Below are 18122 nucleotides of genomic sequence, written 5' to 3'. Positions count from 1 at the left end.
AACATGAATGTGTCATTTGTATCTGCGTTGTAAATTCATAAACTAAAACACTGTTTCGCTCTGAGAGGCGCGTTTGGCGTGCCTGTTCAGTGTTTACAAAGACGCGCTCCTCTTTAACGCTAACGTTAACTAGTTGTGCAAATACCTTTTACAACATTAACAGTTACATATACTATGTACAAACCAACAATTAACTTTCACTTTAATCATACTATCATTGTTGTGTTATTAAGCAAAATAAGCAATACTTTTACTTTTGTTGAAATGTTTACACTGTTACAGAATATTTCCTTTTGCACTTTTCTGTATTGGATGTTTATCTTTATTTTTGCACATTTTAAAGCAAAATAAGCAATACTTTTACTTTTGAAATGCTTATACTATTGCAGAATATTAAGATTTGCACTGGATGTTTACTTTTATATTTGCACATTAAAAAGCAAATAAGCTACTTTTAATTTTGTTAAATGTTAAAAGTTTTAAACGTTTACATTGTTACAGAATATTTTGTCATGTTGTTGTCAATGTTGACTGAGTGGCCATACTTTTTTTTTTTGTAAATAAAAGTCATGCCTTTTGAAAAAACTGGCCAACATTTATTTTTTCATCTTCATTTTAAATAAAAAAAATAATCGGTAAAAGGAAAAATAATCTATAGATTAATCGAAAAAAATAATCTATAGATTAACCGATTAATCGAAAAAATAATCTATAGATTAATCGATAGAAAAATAATCGTTAGCTGCAGCCTTAGTCGCCAGACCACGTGTCCCCGTATCCACCGGGGCAGAGTTAGGTGGCGGCGGCGAGTGGAACGCCGCTGCAGCAGGCGAGGCGGGCGCCCAGGGAATGGCCACATTCGTGGCCGACTGGGAGGTGGTTGCACTTGGCGTGGCGGGCGACCAGGTAGCGGCCATATCCGTGGCCGACGAGGAGGAAGGCGCGTAGTCATCGTGGCAGGCGTGGAAGCTCGGCGTGGTGAGTCACGCGGCGAAGCTCGGCGTGGCGCGTCAGGCAGCGAAGCTCGGCGTGGCGCGTCAGGCGGCGAAGCTCGGCGTGGCGCGTCAGGCGGCGAAGCTCGGCGTGGGTCTTGGTCTTGGCATGGCGGGTCTTGGCATGGCGGGTCTTGGTCTTGGTCTTGGCATGGCGGGTCTTGGTCTTGGTCTTGGCATGGCGGGTCTTGGTCTTGGTCTTGGCATGGCGGGTCTTGGTCTTGGTCTTGGCATGGCGGGTCTTGGTCTTGGCATGGCGGGTCTTGGTCTTGGCATGGCGGGTCTTGGTCTTGGCATGGCGAGTCTTGGTCTTGGCATGGCGGGTCTTGGTCTTGGCATGGCGGGTCTTGGTCTTGGTCTTGGCATGGCGGGTCTTGGTCTTGGTCTTGGCATGGCGGGTCTTGGTCTAGGTCTTGGCTTGGGTCTTGGCATCGTGGAGCTGTGACTGGCGGCACTTGGCGTTGTGGAGCTGCGACTGGCGGCACTTGGCGTCGTGGAGCTGCGACTGGCGGCACTTGGCGTCGTGGAGCTGCGACTGGCGGCACTTGGTGTCGTGGAGCTGCGACTGGCGGCACTTGGCGTCGTGGAGCTGCGACTGGCGGCACTTGGCGTCGTGGAGCTGCTACTGGCGGCACTTGGCGTCGTTGAGCTGCGACTGGCGGCACTTGGCGTCTTGGAGCTGCGACTGGCGGGACTTGGCGTGGAGGGTCTTGGTCTTGGACTTGGCGTGGAGGGTCTTGGTCTTGGACTTGGCGTGGAGGGTCTTGGTCTTGGACTTGGCGTGGAGGGTCTTGGTCTTGGACTTGGCGTGGAGGGTCTTGGTCTTGGTCTTGGCGTGGAGGGTCTTGGTCTTGGCGTGGAGGGTCTTGGCGTAGTGGAGCTGGTGCTAGCCTTGGTGCGGCGACAGGTGCTAGCCGTGGAGCAGCTACAGGTGCTAGCCGTGGAGCAGCTACAGGTGCTAGCTTTGGTGCAGGTGGAGGTGGCCTAGCTGGGGGTTGCGGCTTGGCATGGCGAAGCTGAGTCACCCCACCTGTACAGTTCCCAGCCCTAGCCCCCCCTCAAGGAGCGGATGCCAGACGCGCTCCTCGCGGTTGGGAACCGTTTTTAGGGGTGGGTGGAGGGAGGTCAGGAGGGGGGCAGAATCCTCCCCACTAAATTGTCCAAAAAATATTTATTTTTCCCCCACCTGGGGTTGTGTGGGCGGAAAAAAAGAAACATTTTGTGACGGGGACGTGGCTTGAGTCTTGGGGGGCAAGGATAGTCCCAGTGAGCGGGTCTGTGAAAAATTTTTCTGGAAGTGTCTGATTCTGGCAAAAAAGTCCTTTGGTGGTGGCTGATAGACAAAGTTAACAGAATTTAAAAAAAAATCTTGGTCTCTGATGTCATCACCAGTGGGTGGGGTGACGTCATGACAAGGCGGCGGCGTGATGTCATCTGCGGGAAAACTTTTTTGCTGACGACATCTGTCAGGACTTGGACTATGGCTTGATTTGTTCTCCCGAGGTGCAAGTGAATTGGACTGGTCAAGGCTTGAAGGTGGGTACATGATTTATTTAAACTATCAAAAAAGGAATAAACGAAAAGCGCGCACAGGGGCGGAGGTACAAAACTAGACTATAAACACAAAACTTGCACATTGGCAGAAACTATGAACAATGAAACAAAACACTAACTGTGGCATGAATCAAAACAAAACTTACTTGACATGGCATGAAGTGCGCAGAGATACATAGAGTGTGACAGGGGTAAGAATGCGGGAATGTCGTCAGGACGAACAACAGAAAATGAAAAGCTTAAATAACACAGACATGATTAACGAAAACAGGTGCGTGACTCAAAACGTGAAACAGGTGCGTGACGTGACAGGTGAAAACTAATGGTTGCTATGGTGACAAACAAGAGTGCACAATGAGTCCAAACGTGGAACAGGTGAAACTAATGGGTAATCATGCAAACAAGACAAGGGAGTGAAAAGCCAGAAACTAAACAAAACATGACTTAAAACAAAACATGATTACACAGACATGACAGGTGAAAACATTCTGATTCTGATTCTGATTTGATACTTGTGAAGCTTAAATTCCTGTAATGTTTTTTCTAAGCCAGAAGTTAGTGTTGTGAAATTGCATGTTATAACATTAGCACCATGTAGCAAAAGGAATCTTAATCAGGTGCCTGAGCCTTTTTCTCTGGAAGAATAACAGAAGTAGTTTAGCTCCTTCCAGATGTCTCAATGTCTCTCACCCAATCCGCAAGCCCACCCACTATACAGAGGAAACTCCTGTCAGCTGCTTGGATTCACAATCTCATTCTTTTGGTCACTTCCCTGAGGTCTTGACCACAGGTGAGGGTTAGAACATATAATGACTGGCAAAATGAGAGTCCCTCTGTGTAGTTGCTACTTTTCCACAGATGCAGTACTTCCACTTTACCATTCTACACACAAAATGAACTCCAATTCTTCACTGCCTCACGGTGCAACAAACCTTACACTGTGCCGGATGGGTGAACTATTTACTCTCAGCCAAAATATATCAGTTTCAAATAATCGGTCCTTGTTAAGTCAAGATCCAAGGCTCAATTAAAGACAAAGAAGCTTTGTTGCAGCAGCTAAAACAGATTATGAAAAAGCCTTTAGTCCAGTGGCATATTAGAATCATATCAGGGAATTGCTATGATATGTTGTCATTTGTTTTGTGTGAGCAACAGCATCTGTTGAATTCATAGCCAAATCTGTGGGAATTGTGTTATAAAAAATGTCATACATTATTGTAATCTATGATACAAATTGGATGTTGCTCTAATCCCAAATCCAATTTGTATAGTTACAGACAGTTAGTAACCTCCTTAGCTCAAAATATACATTTCATTGATTTCATTTAATTGTTCAAATGTTCACGTAAAAGTGGATTTGGCATTGTCTCCATTGATATCTAAAAATATCACAATCTGTATTGGTACAGAACATGCACACTAAGGATGTAACGAAACGAACATTTCATGTCACGATTATCATTGCTATCACGATATTGTTGAATGTGCTCATAAAGTACTTAGACACAAAATTCGTTTAACCAAGTTTTTTTTTTTTTAATCTTTAAAATAAACACAATAGAATTTCATGGCAGAAGAAACACTAGGTATTGATTTGGTTTCTTAAGAGCCATATTATTTTTATATGAGGATTTAAATATGTTAATCTTCTTCTGTTTTGATTTGTAAAGGTTTCAGTGTGTTTTTTTTGTATTTGATAATAAACGAAAAACAAGTGTCGGGCGCCTTACTTTCGGTTTTTGTGACATCGCACAATTTCACTTCCTGGTGTAGACACTTCTGTGTCATATTCCTCTGAGTATAAATCGATCACTCTGTGTTAAAACAGCAATGTTAATGTGCACAATTGAATAGTTTTTCAGACAGCAATATGTTTATACAAGTTTATATTGGGGTATGTTTTTCCTTAATAGGGAAAGACATTGTGTCTTGTATTTATTTGAGCATTTAATTTAATTAGCGAGCTAGTGCTAGCTTGCTTCTCCAGAAAATGAGCAGTGTCACCGGTCTGAGTTTATCAAAGTGTTATCAATCACGATTTTACGATCTTTTTAATTTGAAACGGTAATACTAACCTTTGAGTTTTACCTATCATTAATACCATCTATCTTTGTAGTCTGAATGCACCTATCACAATAGAAAATAATTATCGATGGAAAAATCTTTTCAGTTGCATTTGACTTTGCTCTTTATTTTAATGTGGAAATGTCAGCCACAGAACTGATGCACAGCGTCATTTATTTTGGGTCGTCCAGTTAAACTCAGACTTACAGACAACAGCAAGAATTCATCTTATCCACTTAATGTCCTTGGATATGTCAAAGACTGTGTTCCGAGGTCAGATGACACCCAGTCTTTGACCCCCTTGCAGCACAGATGGATAAAAGCCTGTTTTCCACATGCCTGCCTCTGCAGCTGTGCATGCTCATATCTAGGTTACACAGAGGGTTTTTCCCTATGCCGCAACTACAAAAATATGCTACACTGTTAAAGCTAAAACAGAGATAAAAAGGCAAAACATATGTTCGATTTGAGTACTTATATAAGTATGGTTATAGGCAACAAGCAGTAAAGACAGCTCTGGTTGGTTTCTCATCGATATATAAAGACATTATCGAGCTCTCTGGAGACACATGTTTATGAATAGGCGAATACTTCTGTTTCAGACACTCAGTAGTATAATGTGTGCTGTAGATACGGTAGGAGGATGGAGGACCTTTTTACGCACCATTTTACTTGCATATCAAGACCAGGTATTACCAGGTTCTTGTGTAGATTCATAATCCCGGTATCTTTGTATAACATTTACAATCTCAATAAACACGCCAGCTGTGCCTTATCTCTGGATGGTGCAGGGTAAATATATAGTAAATAATTCACATTTTGGTATTGATCCGATAGTTTCAGGGGCAGAGTTGGCCATACCAATGTTCATACTTAACATTTTCAGGATCATGAAATGATTCCAGTTTTGATCACAACTGCAATCTGACAAAAACACAGGATGGGCGTGGAACATCAATCATTATTTTGATTATTTCCTAATTCCTCTTTATGATATATAACATTCATAATAAAGTCAATAGTGCAAAATAACCAATTAAAAAATAAAAAATAAAAACTGCTATTGACTCTTATTTCTTGAGTTTGTAAACAAAAACAACAAAATGCAATTTTGTGATTATAAAAAAAAAAGATCTAATAACTCTGTTGTATCGACCATAACTGATACCATGCTTTGTATTATTATTGTCAATATTTGTTATCAATCCAATTCAAAAGCTCTTGTGTACTGTATGTGTGTACTAAACAGTGATGCCAATAACGTGTTTACCTAATATGAGCACGTTTTTCACTAACGAGTAATCTAACACGTTATTACTTGTTGATTAATATTCTTTTCAATTACAATAAAAGTTGGGATAGGTGATAATCATTGTCCTGTAATGTGTAGCTCGCATGGTAAATTATATGTCGTTTTTGTAACGTGGCAAGCCCCAATGACTAGATTTGTTTGAGCCGCCAAATAAGTAAGTCCCTGATCAGATCGTAATGGTCTACTATGACAGAGTGATGATTTCAGTTGGAATATGTTCAGGTAATGAAAGGAGGAGACATGTTTGTGGGTCCGTCAGTGAGGTCTGCTTCTATTGTTTTGCTGCACTTGTACTTTTACATTATTACTACTTACTACTTATTATTCATTCTGCTAAAGTATAAAAAAAACGTTTTTACTATTAGTGGACCAGCAGCACACAGTTATGTGTGCTTCACGTACTGTATCCCTTGCAGACTGTATCGATATATATTGTAGGAACCAGAATATTAATAACAGGAGGAAACAACTCTTTTGTGTGAATGAGTGAGAATGAGTGTAAAGGGGGAGGGAAGGTTTTTGGGGTTGGTGCACTAATTGTAAGTGTATATTGTGTTTTTTATGTTGATTTAATAAAAAATATTTTAAAAAAACAAAGCAAAAAAAAAAACGTTTTTAATCCGTGCACAGTACATATGTTGTTTACATTATAGTTTTTATAAAAATGTTTAAACAAAGCATATTTTGATAAAGGCATTTGCTTATAGTTTGAATTGGGGTGGCTCCAGTTCAAAAATCCTCTGATGTAATTTATACACAGACATTATTTTGACTTTTTGTCAGCTAAAGAGTATTACGGTTTGTTGTGCACTCTGTGCTGGCAACAAAATGTAACTAATAAAGTAACTTGTAATTTAACTTAGTTATTTTAAAATACAGTAATCAGTGGGTCAGTTACTTTCTAAAGTAGTAATCAGTACTTTAATGATATTATTTGTTTTTAATTAACTATGGCAACACTGGTACCAGACAGCGGTGAGTGATAAGCCTGAACGCAAAACAAATTCCTTGGATTGACAAGCGATTTTTATCAGTATACTTAGTATTTGTGACAAATATTGTCATTTAAAAATGTGTTCTGTTAGACTACTAACGGCAATCTAAGCTATAGCAAGTGGTGTCCGTTATATTTTTTGGTTTGAATAATATACAGTGTGAAAAACCTGTGAGCAAGTCAATTCCAAAATCTAAAAATCCATGCATTCACTATACATTCTATGCCTGTCCCTATCCTTAACCTGTCCCAGTGCATCACAAAGAAACAAAGGTAATACTGAAATACTGAAACGTGGGTGTAGATCAGCATGAAGTCTGATGGCCTCACTGGGTTAATGGGTGGTTGAAAGAGTTGAGGGTTTCTTACTTTCCTTTGAAAAGTTTTTAAGACTGGTTGCCGATCTGCAGAAATTGAGGACCAGGCCAACCTGAAAAATTGAGTAGTTGAAGACAAATGAGGGAAGTGAAGTTCTCTAAGAATGTCTTTGAGATCATACAATTTGCCTTAAAAGACCATATGATAATTAGTTTGTGATGATGTGTTTGCAGCAAATAAAAGCAGTCTTTGGAATGTGTTAATGTAACGGCAGCAGCCTGATGGAGTGTGAAAATATTAGTACGTTTCTGCATGTTGGGCGGCGGTGAACTGAATATCAGATGATCTGTCAAACGTGACAGGGTCAAGGACGCCTTGGCTCTCCTTTAAAAGACATTTAACTTAATTAAGTGTGTGTAACACACACATTCTAAGCTGATGAGACTTTTTTTTTTACCACATCACTCTCTCAAAGAGATGCACGTTGAACACAAAGAGTCTCTTTGTGTAATATATGATTGTTTCACAAAGACGCTGTTGTAGTCCTCCTTGCTAAATAAGCTTGTTGCTGAGGGAAAACGTATTACCTTCTCCATACTTTTAAACATGAGCATGATACAACCAGGAAAATAGGTTATTATGATGATGCGAGTGGGGGAATTTTAATCTTTCATAAACGAGGTTGTCTTGCTAAAACGGAAACTTTTTTCTTTGCGTTTTCCCATTCACGTCACTTTGTAAGGAAAATCTTCATTACCAACGAGCTACCTGATATTAACACTGTTATGTACTCTTTCACTCATTGTTTGAAGATAGTATAGCCAGCTAGCAGATCATTCTGTCTGGGTTGATGATGAAATAAGAGTTATTCAGAGTGACAAATTACTTAAAATAAAGATTGTTGGTTTTATACTCTGCATTTGTACTCTGCCTTTTTTGCCATCTTATCCATGCAATACTTTTTGGCTCTAAACACAACGGGCAACCATTAATGCAAGTTTAAAGATTATTAACCAGAATGTCACTCTTTAGAATGTAGACCCCCAACAATGCTGAAGTGGTAAAAAAAAAAGCTCTTTGTTAGTGAGCAGCCTACTTCCTAGGTCATAGAAGAAATACTTTGTGGATAAATGGACAGTCCCACTTTCAGTCTGTGGCAAAATACACTTTTTTAGGGTTTTCCTTCCAATTAACATAAGGAGGAGCGATCGTGTAAATAAACTGTCGAATTCAATCCAAATTAAGCATGTCTTAATTTTGATTTAGTGGACTATTCTGGAGTTGCTATTAAGAAAGGCTGTGTGAAACGGAACTGTCAAACAGTGATAGAAATACAGATGGCTCCCCAGGCTTGTGCAAAATTTTGAATTTTAAATTTCAATTCCATTTATTTGAAATATTGAATTATGTCCACCCCACAGGATGTTGAATTGAAATGTGAATATTGAATTAAGGAAAGGAGAAGGGAAAAACTAACAGGAAGAATTTGTCGCGTTTAACAAAGGTTTTGTCTTAAATACTAAACTTTTGTGATACTATCCAATTGACACATGTTTTCAATTTGATTAATCACATTTTTTGAATTTGGATGAATCATGATAATTCACAGGATATTATTTGCTTGTATAATTTAAATTAGCTTAAAATAATAGCCCAAAATTTGGACACAAAGGCAATATTGTCAGAATTGTGATACAGGAACATTTTTTTATTTTTTTATTTGAATTACTCAAAATTTGCTAACAGTTTTATTTTAAGTCCAGTCGGGGTGTATTTCAAAGTTAAATTTGTCAGCGAGCACAACAGTCAATCTCCTCACTCGTCTTTGCATTTATGTATGCATTGACCTGATCTACATAACTGTATAACAACCTGTGCCGCCTTTCAGGTAATTATCCGCGATTAAGGTAATGTAGGGTCAAAATAAATGTTGTGATTAATCTGAGTATATACATGATTAATGCAATATTTTTTTGTAAATAATCCTATAAATAGACAGTTGGCATAATTGTGTTTAAATTAAACACAAATTCCCTCCATTTTGAATATTTGGATAAAGTAAAGCATTTCTCTGTAAATTAAGCATTTTTAAGCATTTTTCAACCATTTACCATAGATACTACCTTTACTCTTAGTTGCTGATGTAAATCATTTGCTGCAATTAGAAATGAATGTGCACATGATGATCATTGGAACAATATGTCTATGAAATATGTAGGCATGTCAATCATGTTTCGAATGCTGAAAAGGATGATTCTGGAACACACCAAAATAATCAAGTGAAATTTAATAGAATTTCAAATCTGCATTCTTCAATTCGAATTTGAATTGCAATTCCGAATTCAAATTTATGAAATTGTATTGAATCCGAGAGTAAGTTTTATTTAAATTTGGAATCTTGTACAAGCCTGTTGGCTACGCTGCGCCTATGCATGTGTGTGCGTGTTTATGTCACTGCTCTTTTGCTGCTTATGACCCACCAACCCCATTCAAATGCTTATGTTTTGGAACCCACTTGCATTTCCAGGATCCTAAAACTGAACAGAAGCACAGCCTTCATTTCTAAACTCTCTATACAAATGTCCTGTTTAAACTTAGTTTAATTATCTCTCATTACAGTAATCTGAATAAAATTAAGACATTGAATGGTATTACTCTTTAACAATTGCAGTCATGCGAGGAAGTTCGGACACTGGGATGTCCTGGTTTTTGCAGGATTGTAGGTAACAAAGTAATCGTCCATTGGGATAACTAAAAAGTGCTATCTTATTGTCAATATGCTTGTCGTGTTGGCTTGCTTATATTTTTTACCTTTTCAAACCAGTCTGATTCATTGTCGTTATAATTCCAATTTAAATTGTTCATTTTGTTGGATGGTATTGTAAATAAGAATCTTAAAATGCTCCAATTGTTTATTTTTGGCGTTTGCTGATGAAAAGCGTCATTAGTGATTATATTATATTATTGTTATTATATTATATTATATGTTATATATATTATATTATATGTTATATATATTATATATATATAACATATATATATTATATATATTATATATATATATATATATATGTTATATAATATATATATATAATATATATATATATATATATATATATATTATATGTATATATTATATATATATAATATATATATATATATATATATATATATATATATATATATATATATATTATATATTATATATATATATATATATATTATATATATTATATTATATTATATGTTATATAATATTATATTATATTATATGTTATATTATTGTTATTATAGTGATTATATTATATTAGTGGTCATGTAACACAAGTCAGGATGTAATAGGGGGATATAAATCCATCCACCCATCTTCTACCGCTTGTCCCTTTCAGGGTCACGGGGGGTGATCTACTATATTCAAATAACTTTTTTGCAAGGTACTGAAGTTGTATTTCCAACTAGATGCTGTTTACGGTGTGGGATTTTGCGTTTGGAGATATGATCAGAGCTCAGAGCTCAGGAAGTCATTTGGCTAACGCCTCGTTGTTTACACAGAAAAGTCCATCCTGGGTCTCTGTGACCCACTGATTGTAGCTCTTTGAAAATAACAAAGTCATTTAAACATTGTTTCAAGCTTCAAAAAACAACTGTGTGAGAGCTGACATAATTGGAAATGTCTGTAACTTAATTTTTCCAGCTCTTACCATTTTTGTATATAATCTTTATAATTATTGACAAATACAAGCCAATATATAAGAAAGTTCACACCTGCACTTTTGTACTTTTAACCTTGACAATTTTACCTACATTTATCAATTGTGTGTCTGTTGTGAAGCCAGCATATAGTTTGTTTCGCAATCAAATCATTCATGGACTATTTTCGTTTTTGACTATTTCAATTATCTACGATTGACTGTCAAGCAGCACTGTGTCGCAGTGATTAGTGCTCGTGCCTCACAGCAAGAAGGTCCTGAGTTTAATTCTCGTCTTACATGTTCTCTCCGGGTACTCTGGCTTCCTCCTATCTCCAAAGACATGCACCAGGGGATAGGTTGATTGCCAACACGAAATTGACGCTATTGTGTGAATGTGAGTGTAAATGTTGTCTGTCTATCTGTGTTGGCTCTGCGATGAGGTGGAGACTTGTCCAGGGTGTACCCCGTCTTCCGCTCGAGTGCAGTTGGGATAGGCTCCAGCACCCCTGCGGCCCGAGAGGGACAAGCGGTAGAAAATAGATGGATGGATTGATTGGCAATCAGTCCAGTGTGTTGTCGTCTTGAAGTCAGCAGAGGCTGGTAAAGATGATGGATGGATTTGGATATCAGTTTTCTGTAGCATCATGCATTAAACCCAGGATTTAATGTGAGTTCCACAAAAATAGTAATGACACACCATGCACCATATCCTCAGCCGATTCCACAGTCATAGGAAATAACTGACAGCAGGAATTCTCCCTCGCTCATTTCATCTGTCTCCATAGGACTGGTCCAACATGTCTGATTGTCCGGCTTTCTCATACAGCAACTTTTTATAAACATGCCATGCCACCAAGTGCCCTCCCACCCTCCATTTTTGATTTTTAAGGATCCACATTTGACCTTATTATGCTCCAGAGTAATGGCTTTTGAGCTTTCTGGAGAGGGTCTCATACATTAGGAAATGTGATTTTCCATGAGTAATGGCCTCTTGTCTGAGCAAAAAGGGAGGGACTTGATAGTGTGGAATGCTGCTGCTGCTGCTTCACAGATATCCATCTATCCATAAAAAAAATATGCATTTTAATTGTGTTCAGAATCAGCTACTTGGGTAACAGCTGACAATAATGTTTTTCTCATTCATTGTTATAGCGTCACAGTGCATTAAACAGTGTTAAAGTTGAGCGTTCATTTACTTCAATGGGGGAGCACAGAGTGGGTTGTTCCACTGGAGCCAAACTAGACAATCATTGGTAAATGCTCAGCTTTGTCCCACCCATCAGATGCTCAGCAACTCTGGAAGTATATGAAAAATGTGCCCGGCCTCGGCTGTCCTGGACGCAGAGCTTCTGCATTATGATTGGATGATCTGTCTGAGGCTGAATCCCCTTTTGATTGACAGCAAAATTATCGAATCAGCAATCTTGAAATATAAACCACTGCCAGAGCATTTTTCATGTTTCATTCCCTCGTTTTGAGTTGATATGGAGAATTCATTATCCTCTAAGTGATGTTTTCTTTGTTTAAATATAGCATCTTTATATCTGATCTGTTATTGGAGACTCAACTTGTGTTTACAGAGTAGCTGAAAATGAGCTTCCTCTACTTGAAAGAGCAGCAGCCACCACTACTATCTTTCTTGTTGTTCTTTGCCTTGTCACTACATCATTTTAGTAATGTTATTTTGTTTGTTCTTCAGGTGAGTGGGCGGTGTGCAGGCAAGCATGACCGCCAACAAGAGTCCAAAGGCTGTGCCTCATGCGGGAGAGGGTAAAGCACTCCCGGACACCCACGACAGGTCAGTCAGTGATCCTTGGGATAGTACCGGGCATCTTTTTCCGCTTATGGTTCATGATTTTATTTTTAATAACTGTGTTTTGGTTGTAATGGAATGAATGTGTGTTTTTCTCCAATTGTCAATCCTAAGAAAGACTTCCAAGTACTGAATGTCCTGAATTGTGAACTAGGGCCCCATGCAACTTGCGAGCTGCAGCTTGTGTTAGAATGCTGTGAGCTGCCAGCTGCCTGTTTGACAAAAGACACAAACCTAAGGAGTGATACTGGATATCTTGCCTGGCTTGTCCTGTCATTCTGCCACCCATTTTTCGAACAGGAAGATATGTTTTTATGTTTATATTACTTTTACTATTACTATTTTTTTTTTTTTTGCTCAGTCAAATGTAATGGTGCTACTATTGGAGTTTACAGTTCTAGCAAAGCCGCTGCCATTAGTTGCTATACTACATGCTGGTAATTGATGATCGTACTGCTAGTGCACTTATCTTGCTGGAGCCGTGGGTTTGAGTCTGGGCCTGTGTGTGATTACAGACTGAGTCAGTGGTGGTTGATGCACAAGGTAATATTTCATCAAATGCAGAACTTTTTACCTTGTTCTGTCCATATATACTTGCATTATAAACTTGGCTTGCTTGAAGTGGCAAACCACGCTGAATAGAATTATATGGCTCGGTAAGATGTGGTTGCCAAATCTGCACACACATTGCATTTAAAGTTTACTTAAGCAAAAATATTTTTCTGAATTGGTCAGAGCATTTGTCACATACTTTTCCTCACCAAAATCTTAAAATAATGTTAAACAGTGCAGTTATTCAGTTCAGCCATGTGTAAACAATGAAAACACATTTTAACTAGATGCTGTGTCCACTGTGTGCCATCCATGTTCTATACAGTTTATCAGGCTCAAGGCCGAGGCTGGATTAGGGTGAACAGGGTACTACACCTTGGGTTTACCACCAGGCAATCACAGGGTAAAAGTGCATTGAAAGGGAATTGATACCATATCAACCGCACAAAATTCAGCTACAGTATGTCAATCAGAATTATATTTCTACCTATTGATATCTGAGTTGATCTGCCCACCCTTAATGTGTAACATTTGCCTACGTTATGCATCCATTTCTGGTTCCATGGTCTTCAACACATTGTTCTCATCTTTTTCCCACCCTTCAGTGGTGACATATTAATTTAAATTTTTTTTGTATCTGTAAAACAGTTCCGTCCACTGTTCTTCGCTGCTAAGTAAGGCGGGTTCCATTTTGACACAGCTCTAAAATCTCCCCATTCTTTCGTTGAAATTAGAAAATATGTCAATATTTAACAACTCAAACAGTAAACTTGTAGTTTGTTGTGATTAAGTTAATGAACTACATTTAAACTGGCCTATGGAATGAGTGAGTTTTTGTGGTAACTTCTTAAACATTCTCGTTATTATTTACCCTCTGCTTTTGTCTGGCTTCCCATGGTAGACACATGGTTTCGTAGTTTTGTTTGGAAAGTTTCAAAGAATTGGTCAAACTTAATTCAGAATGCATTCTTGTACAGTCCCCCTTTGACTCTATTGCAACGTGTCATGTGTTGGCTCTGATTGAGGTCTTCATCAAGCATAACACAAACGTTAGTATCATCTAGGTCAATTCATGGTTGATTTTGCATGACAAGGCAGTTTAATTGTTTCACGTTTTATGGTTGCTTAAAGGCTGTAAGATGAGATATAGTCATCATTATTGCAGTGAGCGGGTTTCAGTGTGTTGCAAGAGTCTCCCACCCTGGAGCATGAGGATCAAAACCAGGGAAGAGCAGACAGGTGTGAGGCGAGATTTGTCCCAACCTGCATTATTGGATCAGAGTTTCACAGCTCCCAGTTTCCTCCCCCTATGTTGCTTGTTATTCTTACCAGAGTTGTGACATCACATCTCCTAACGCTTCCCATTTGCAGTGCTTATCCTGCTTTCAAGTCGTGACAAAGTTTCTGAACTTTTATTAAGTGTAAAGCGTCTTGTCGACAGGGAAAGTTTGTCTTGCTACGGGAACCTACTGAGGCATAGTGAGAAGCTATGTGAGAATGGTCAGATCAGCGCTGATCTTGGGATTAGCATCTAGTATCGTTTAACTTCAAGGATCACAGAGCATTGGACAAGACAAGATTGAAAGGGAGCCTGACAGGTAAAACAGATGTCTAAATCTTAACAACTTTGACTGTGTGAGGTGTCCTGAAATATTATCTGGAAAAATCCACACTGTTAATAATAATGGTATTACTACTACTACTACTACTATTAATAATAATGATAATAATAATAGTAATGATGATAATAATAATAATAATACATAACGCCAAGTAACGAAGTGGATATTTTCTTAACCTTAACTTAATTTCACCCTCAAAATAGTTGGCTGTGGTTATTCGAAAAATGACCAGACATAATGTTGGTAGCTCATTTGACTTTCAGCTGTGGTTTATTACTGTTACATATAAGTGATTTGGTATTGGCAGCATTTATATTGAATGTTGTTGTCAACATTATTGAAAAACTGCAAAACTTGAGTGTGTAGCAGGAGAATGAATGGGGAAGCGATTCTATTTTATTGTGGCTCTGTCTACAAAGACACCACCCTTCAACACCTTTCCATATAAGACATGGTGCAAGGTGTTAGCTTGATGATGTTTAATATATCTGCTGTTAGATCAGTATTTACATTTCCTTCAGGCTCCTTTCCGAGCTGCCACCTTATCGTGGTAGATGAGTTTGCGTGTCCCAATGATCTTAGGAGCTATGTTGTCCAGAGGCTTATATGTCCCCTGGTAGGGTCTCCCAAGACAAACAGGTCCTAGGTGAGGGATCAGACAAAAGAGCAGCTTTGAAGACCTTAATGGAAATGAAGAAACAAGGACTCAGATTTCCCTTGCCCGCACGCGGTTTCACGGGGCCCTCCTCCGGAGCAAGGCCTGTAGGTGGGGCACGATGGCGAGCGCCTGTCTCGATGGGGCCCGGCCGGGCACAGCCCAAAGAGGCAACGTGGGTCCCCCCTCCAATGGGCTTACCACTCGTAGGAGGGGCCATAGAGGTCGGGTGCAGTGTGAGCTGGACGGCAGCCGAAGGCAGGGCACTTGGCGGTCCAATCCTCGGCTACATAAGCAAGCTCTTGGGACGTGGGACGTCACCTCGCTGGTGGGAAAGGAGCCTGAGCTGGTGTGAGAGGTGAAAAAGTTCCGCCTAGATATAGTCGGACTCACTTCGATGCACAGCAAGGGCTCTGGAACCAGTTCTCTCGAGAGGGGCTGGACTCTCTTCCACTCTGGTCTGGTGTTGCACGCAGTGAGAGGCGACGGGCTATTCTTGTTGCCCCCCCGGCTCAAAGCCTGCACGTTGGAGTTTAACCCAGTAGACAAGAGAGTAGCTTTCCTGCGCCTTCGGGTGGGGGGACGGGTCCTGACTGTTGTTTGTGCTTACGCACCAAACAGCAGCTCAGAGCACCCACACTTTTTGGATTCCCTCGAGGGAGTACTGGAAAGTGCTCCCTCAGGTGATTCCCTTGTGCTGCTGGATGACTTCAACGCTCATATTGGCAGCGACAGTGAAACCTGGAGAGGCGTGTTTGGGAAGAATGGCCGCCCGGATCTGAACCCGAGTGGTGTTTTGTTATTGGACTTTTGTGCTCGTCACAGATTGTCCATAACAAACACAATGTTCAAACATAAGGGTGTCCATATGTGCACTTGGCACCAGGACACCCTAGCCCGCAGTTCCATGATAGACTTTGTAGTTGTCATTGGATTTGCGGTGTCATGTTTTGGAAACTTGGGTGAAGAGAGGGTCGGAGCTTTCTACCGATCACCACCTGGTGGTGAGTTGGCTCCGATGGTGGGGTAGGATGCCGGACAGACAGACCTGGCAGGCCCAAACGCATTGTGAGGGTCTGCTGGGAACGTCTAGCAGAGTCTCCTGTCAGAGAGAGTTTCAATTCCCACCTTCGGAAGAACTTTGAACATGTCACGAGGGAGGCGCTGGATGTTGAGTCTGAGTGGACCATGTGTCCGTATCGCTATTGGCGAGGCGGCCGATTGGAGCTGTGGCCTCAAGGTGGTTGGTGCCTGTTGGTAATCCTAGTACCCGCTGGTGGACACCAGCGATGAGGGATGCCGTCAAGCTGAAGAAAGAGTCCTATCGGGTCCTTTTGGCTCATGGCACTCCAGAGGCAGCGGACAGGTACCAACAGGCCAGCGGTGTGCAGTTTCGGCGGTCGTGAAGGCAAAAACTCGGACATGGGAGGAGTTTGGGGAAGCCATGGAAAATGACTTCCGGACAGCTTCCAAGCGGTTCTGGACCACCATCTGCCGCCTCAGGAAGGGGAAGCAGTGCACTGTCGACACTGTGTAGGGTGAGGATGGTGCACTGACCTCGACAGCGAATATTATGGATTGGTGGGGGAATACTTCGAAGACGTCTTTAATCCCACCAACACGTCCTCCTATGAGGAAGCAGTGCCTGAGGAATCTGTGGTGGATTCTCCTATTTCTGGGGTTGAGGTTCCTGAGGTAGTTAAAAAGCTCCTCGGTGGCAAGGCCCTGGGGGTGGATGAGACCCGCCCGGAGTTCCTTAAGGCTCTGGATACTGTGGGTCTGTCTTGGTTGACAAGGCTCTGCAACATTGCGTGGACCGGGGCCAGCACCTCTGGATTGGCAGACCGCAGTGGTGGTTCCTCTCTTTAAGAATGGGAACCGGAGGGTGTGTTCCAACTAACGTGGGATCACACTCCTCAGCCTTCCCGGTAAGGTTTATTCAAGTGTACTGGAGAGGAGGCTATGTCGGATAGTCAAACCTCGAATTCAGGAGGAGAAGTGTGGTTTTCGTCCTGGTCGTGCAACTGTGGACCAGCTCTATACTCTCGGCAGAGCCCTTGAGGGTTCATGGGAGTTTTCCCAACCAGTCTACATGTGCTTTGTGGACTTGCAGAAGACCTTCGACCGTGTCCCTCGGGAAGTCCTGTGGGGACAGCTCAGAGAGTATGAGGTATCGGACTGTTTTATTGTGGCGGTCCGCTCCCTGTATGATCAGTGTCAGAGCTTGGTCCGCATTACCGGCAGTAAGTCGGACCCATTTCCACTAAGGGTTGGACTATGCCAAGGCTGCCCTTTGTCACCGATTCTGTTCATAACTTTTATGGACAGAATTTGTAGGCGCAGTCAAGGCATTGAGGGGATCCGGTTTGGTGGCTGCAGAATTAGGTCTCTGCTTTTTGCAAATGATGTGGTCCTGATGGTTTCATCTAGCCAAGATCTCACTGGATCGCTTCGCAGCAGAGTGTGAAGCGACTGGCATGAGAATCAGCACCTCCAAGTTCGAGTCCATGGTTCTCGCCCGCGAAAGGGTGGAGTGCCATCTCCGGGTTGGGAA

General features: G+C 40.8%; 1 protein-coding gene across 4 annotated transcripts in view; it reads left to right on the top strand.

Annotated features, from left to right (window-relative positions):
- The window catches only part of dennd2b (DENN domain containing 2B), a 114450-nt gene that overhangs the window by 32501 nt on the left and 63827 nt on the right, over positions 1–18122 (top strand). For all 4 annotated transcript variants that reach the window (XM_061963966.1, XM_061963968.1, XM_061963965.1 and 1 more), the window contains exon 2: positions 12626–12724. In XM_061963966.1, coding sequence (XP_061819950.1) covers positions 12651–12724 — 74 coding nt within the window. In that variant the 5' untranslated portion in view covers positions 12626–12650. The remainder of the gene's footprint in view (positions 1–12625; positions 12725–18122) is intronic.

This window comes from Nerophis lumbriciformis, linkage group LG06 (assembly GCF_033978685.3).
Source record: "Nerophis lumbriciformis linkage group LG06, RoL_Nlum_v2.1, whole genome shotgun sequence".
NCBI classification, from domain to species: Eukaryota; Metazoa; Chordata; class Actinopteri; order Syngnathiformes; family Syngnathidae; genus Nerophis; species Nerophis lumbriciformis.
Note: the sequence above shows the minus strand (reverse complement) of the source record. Positions and strands in the feature narration are given on the sequence as shown.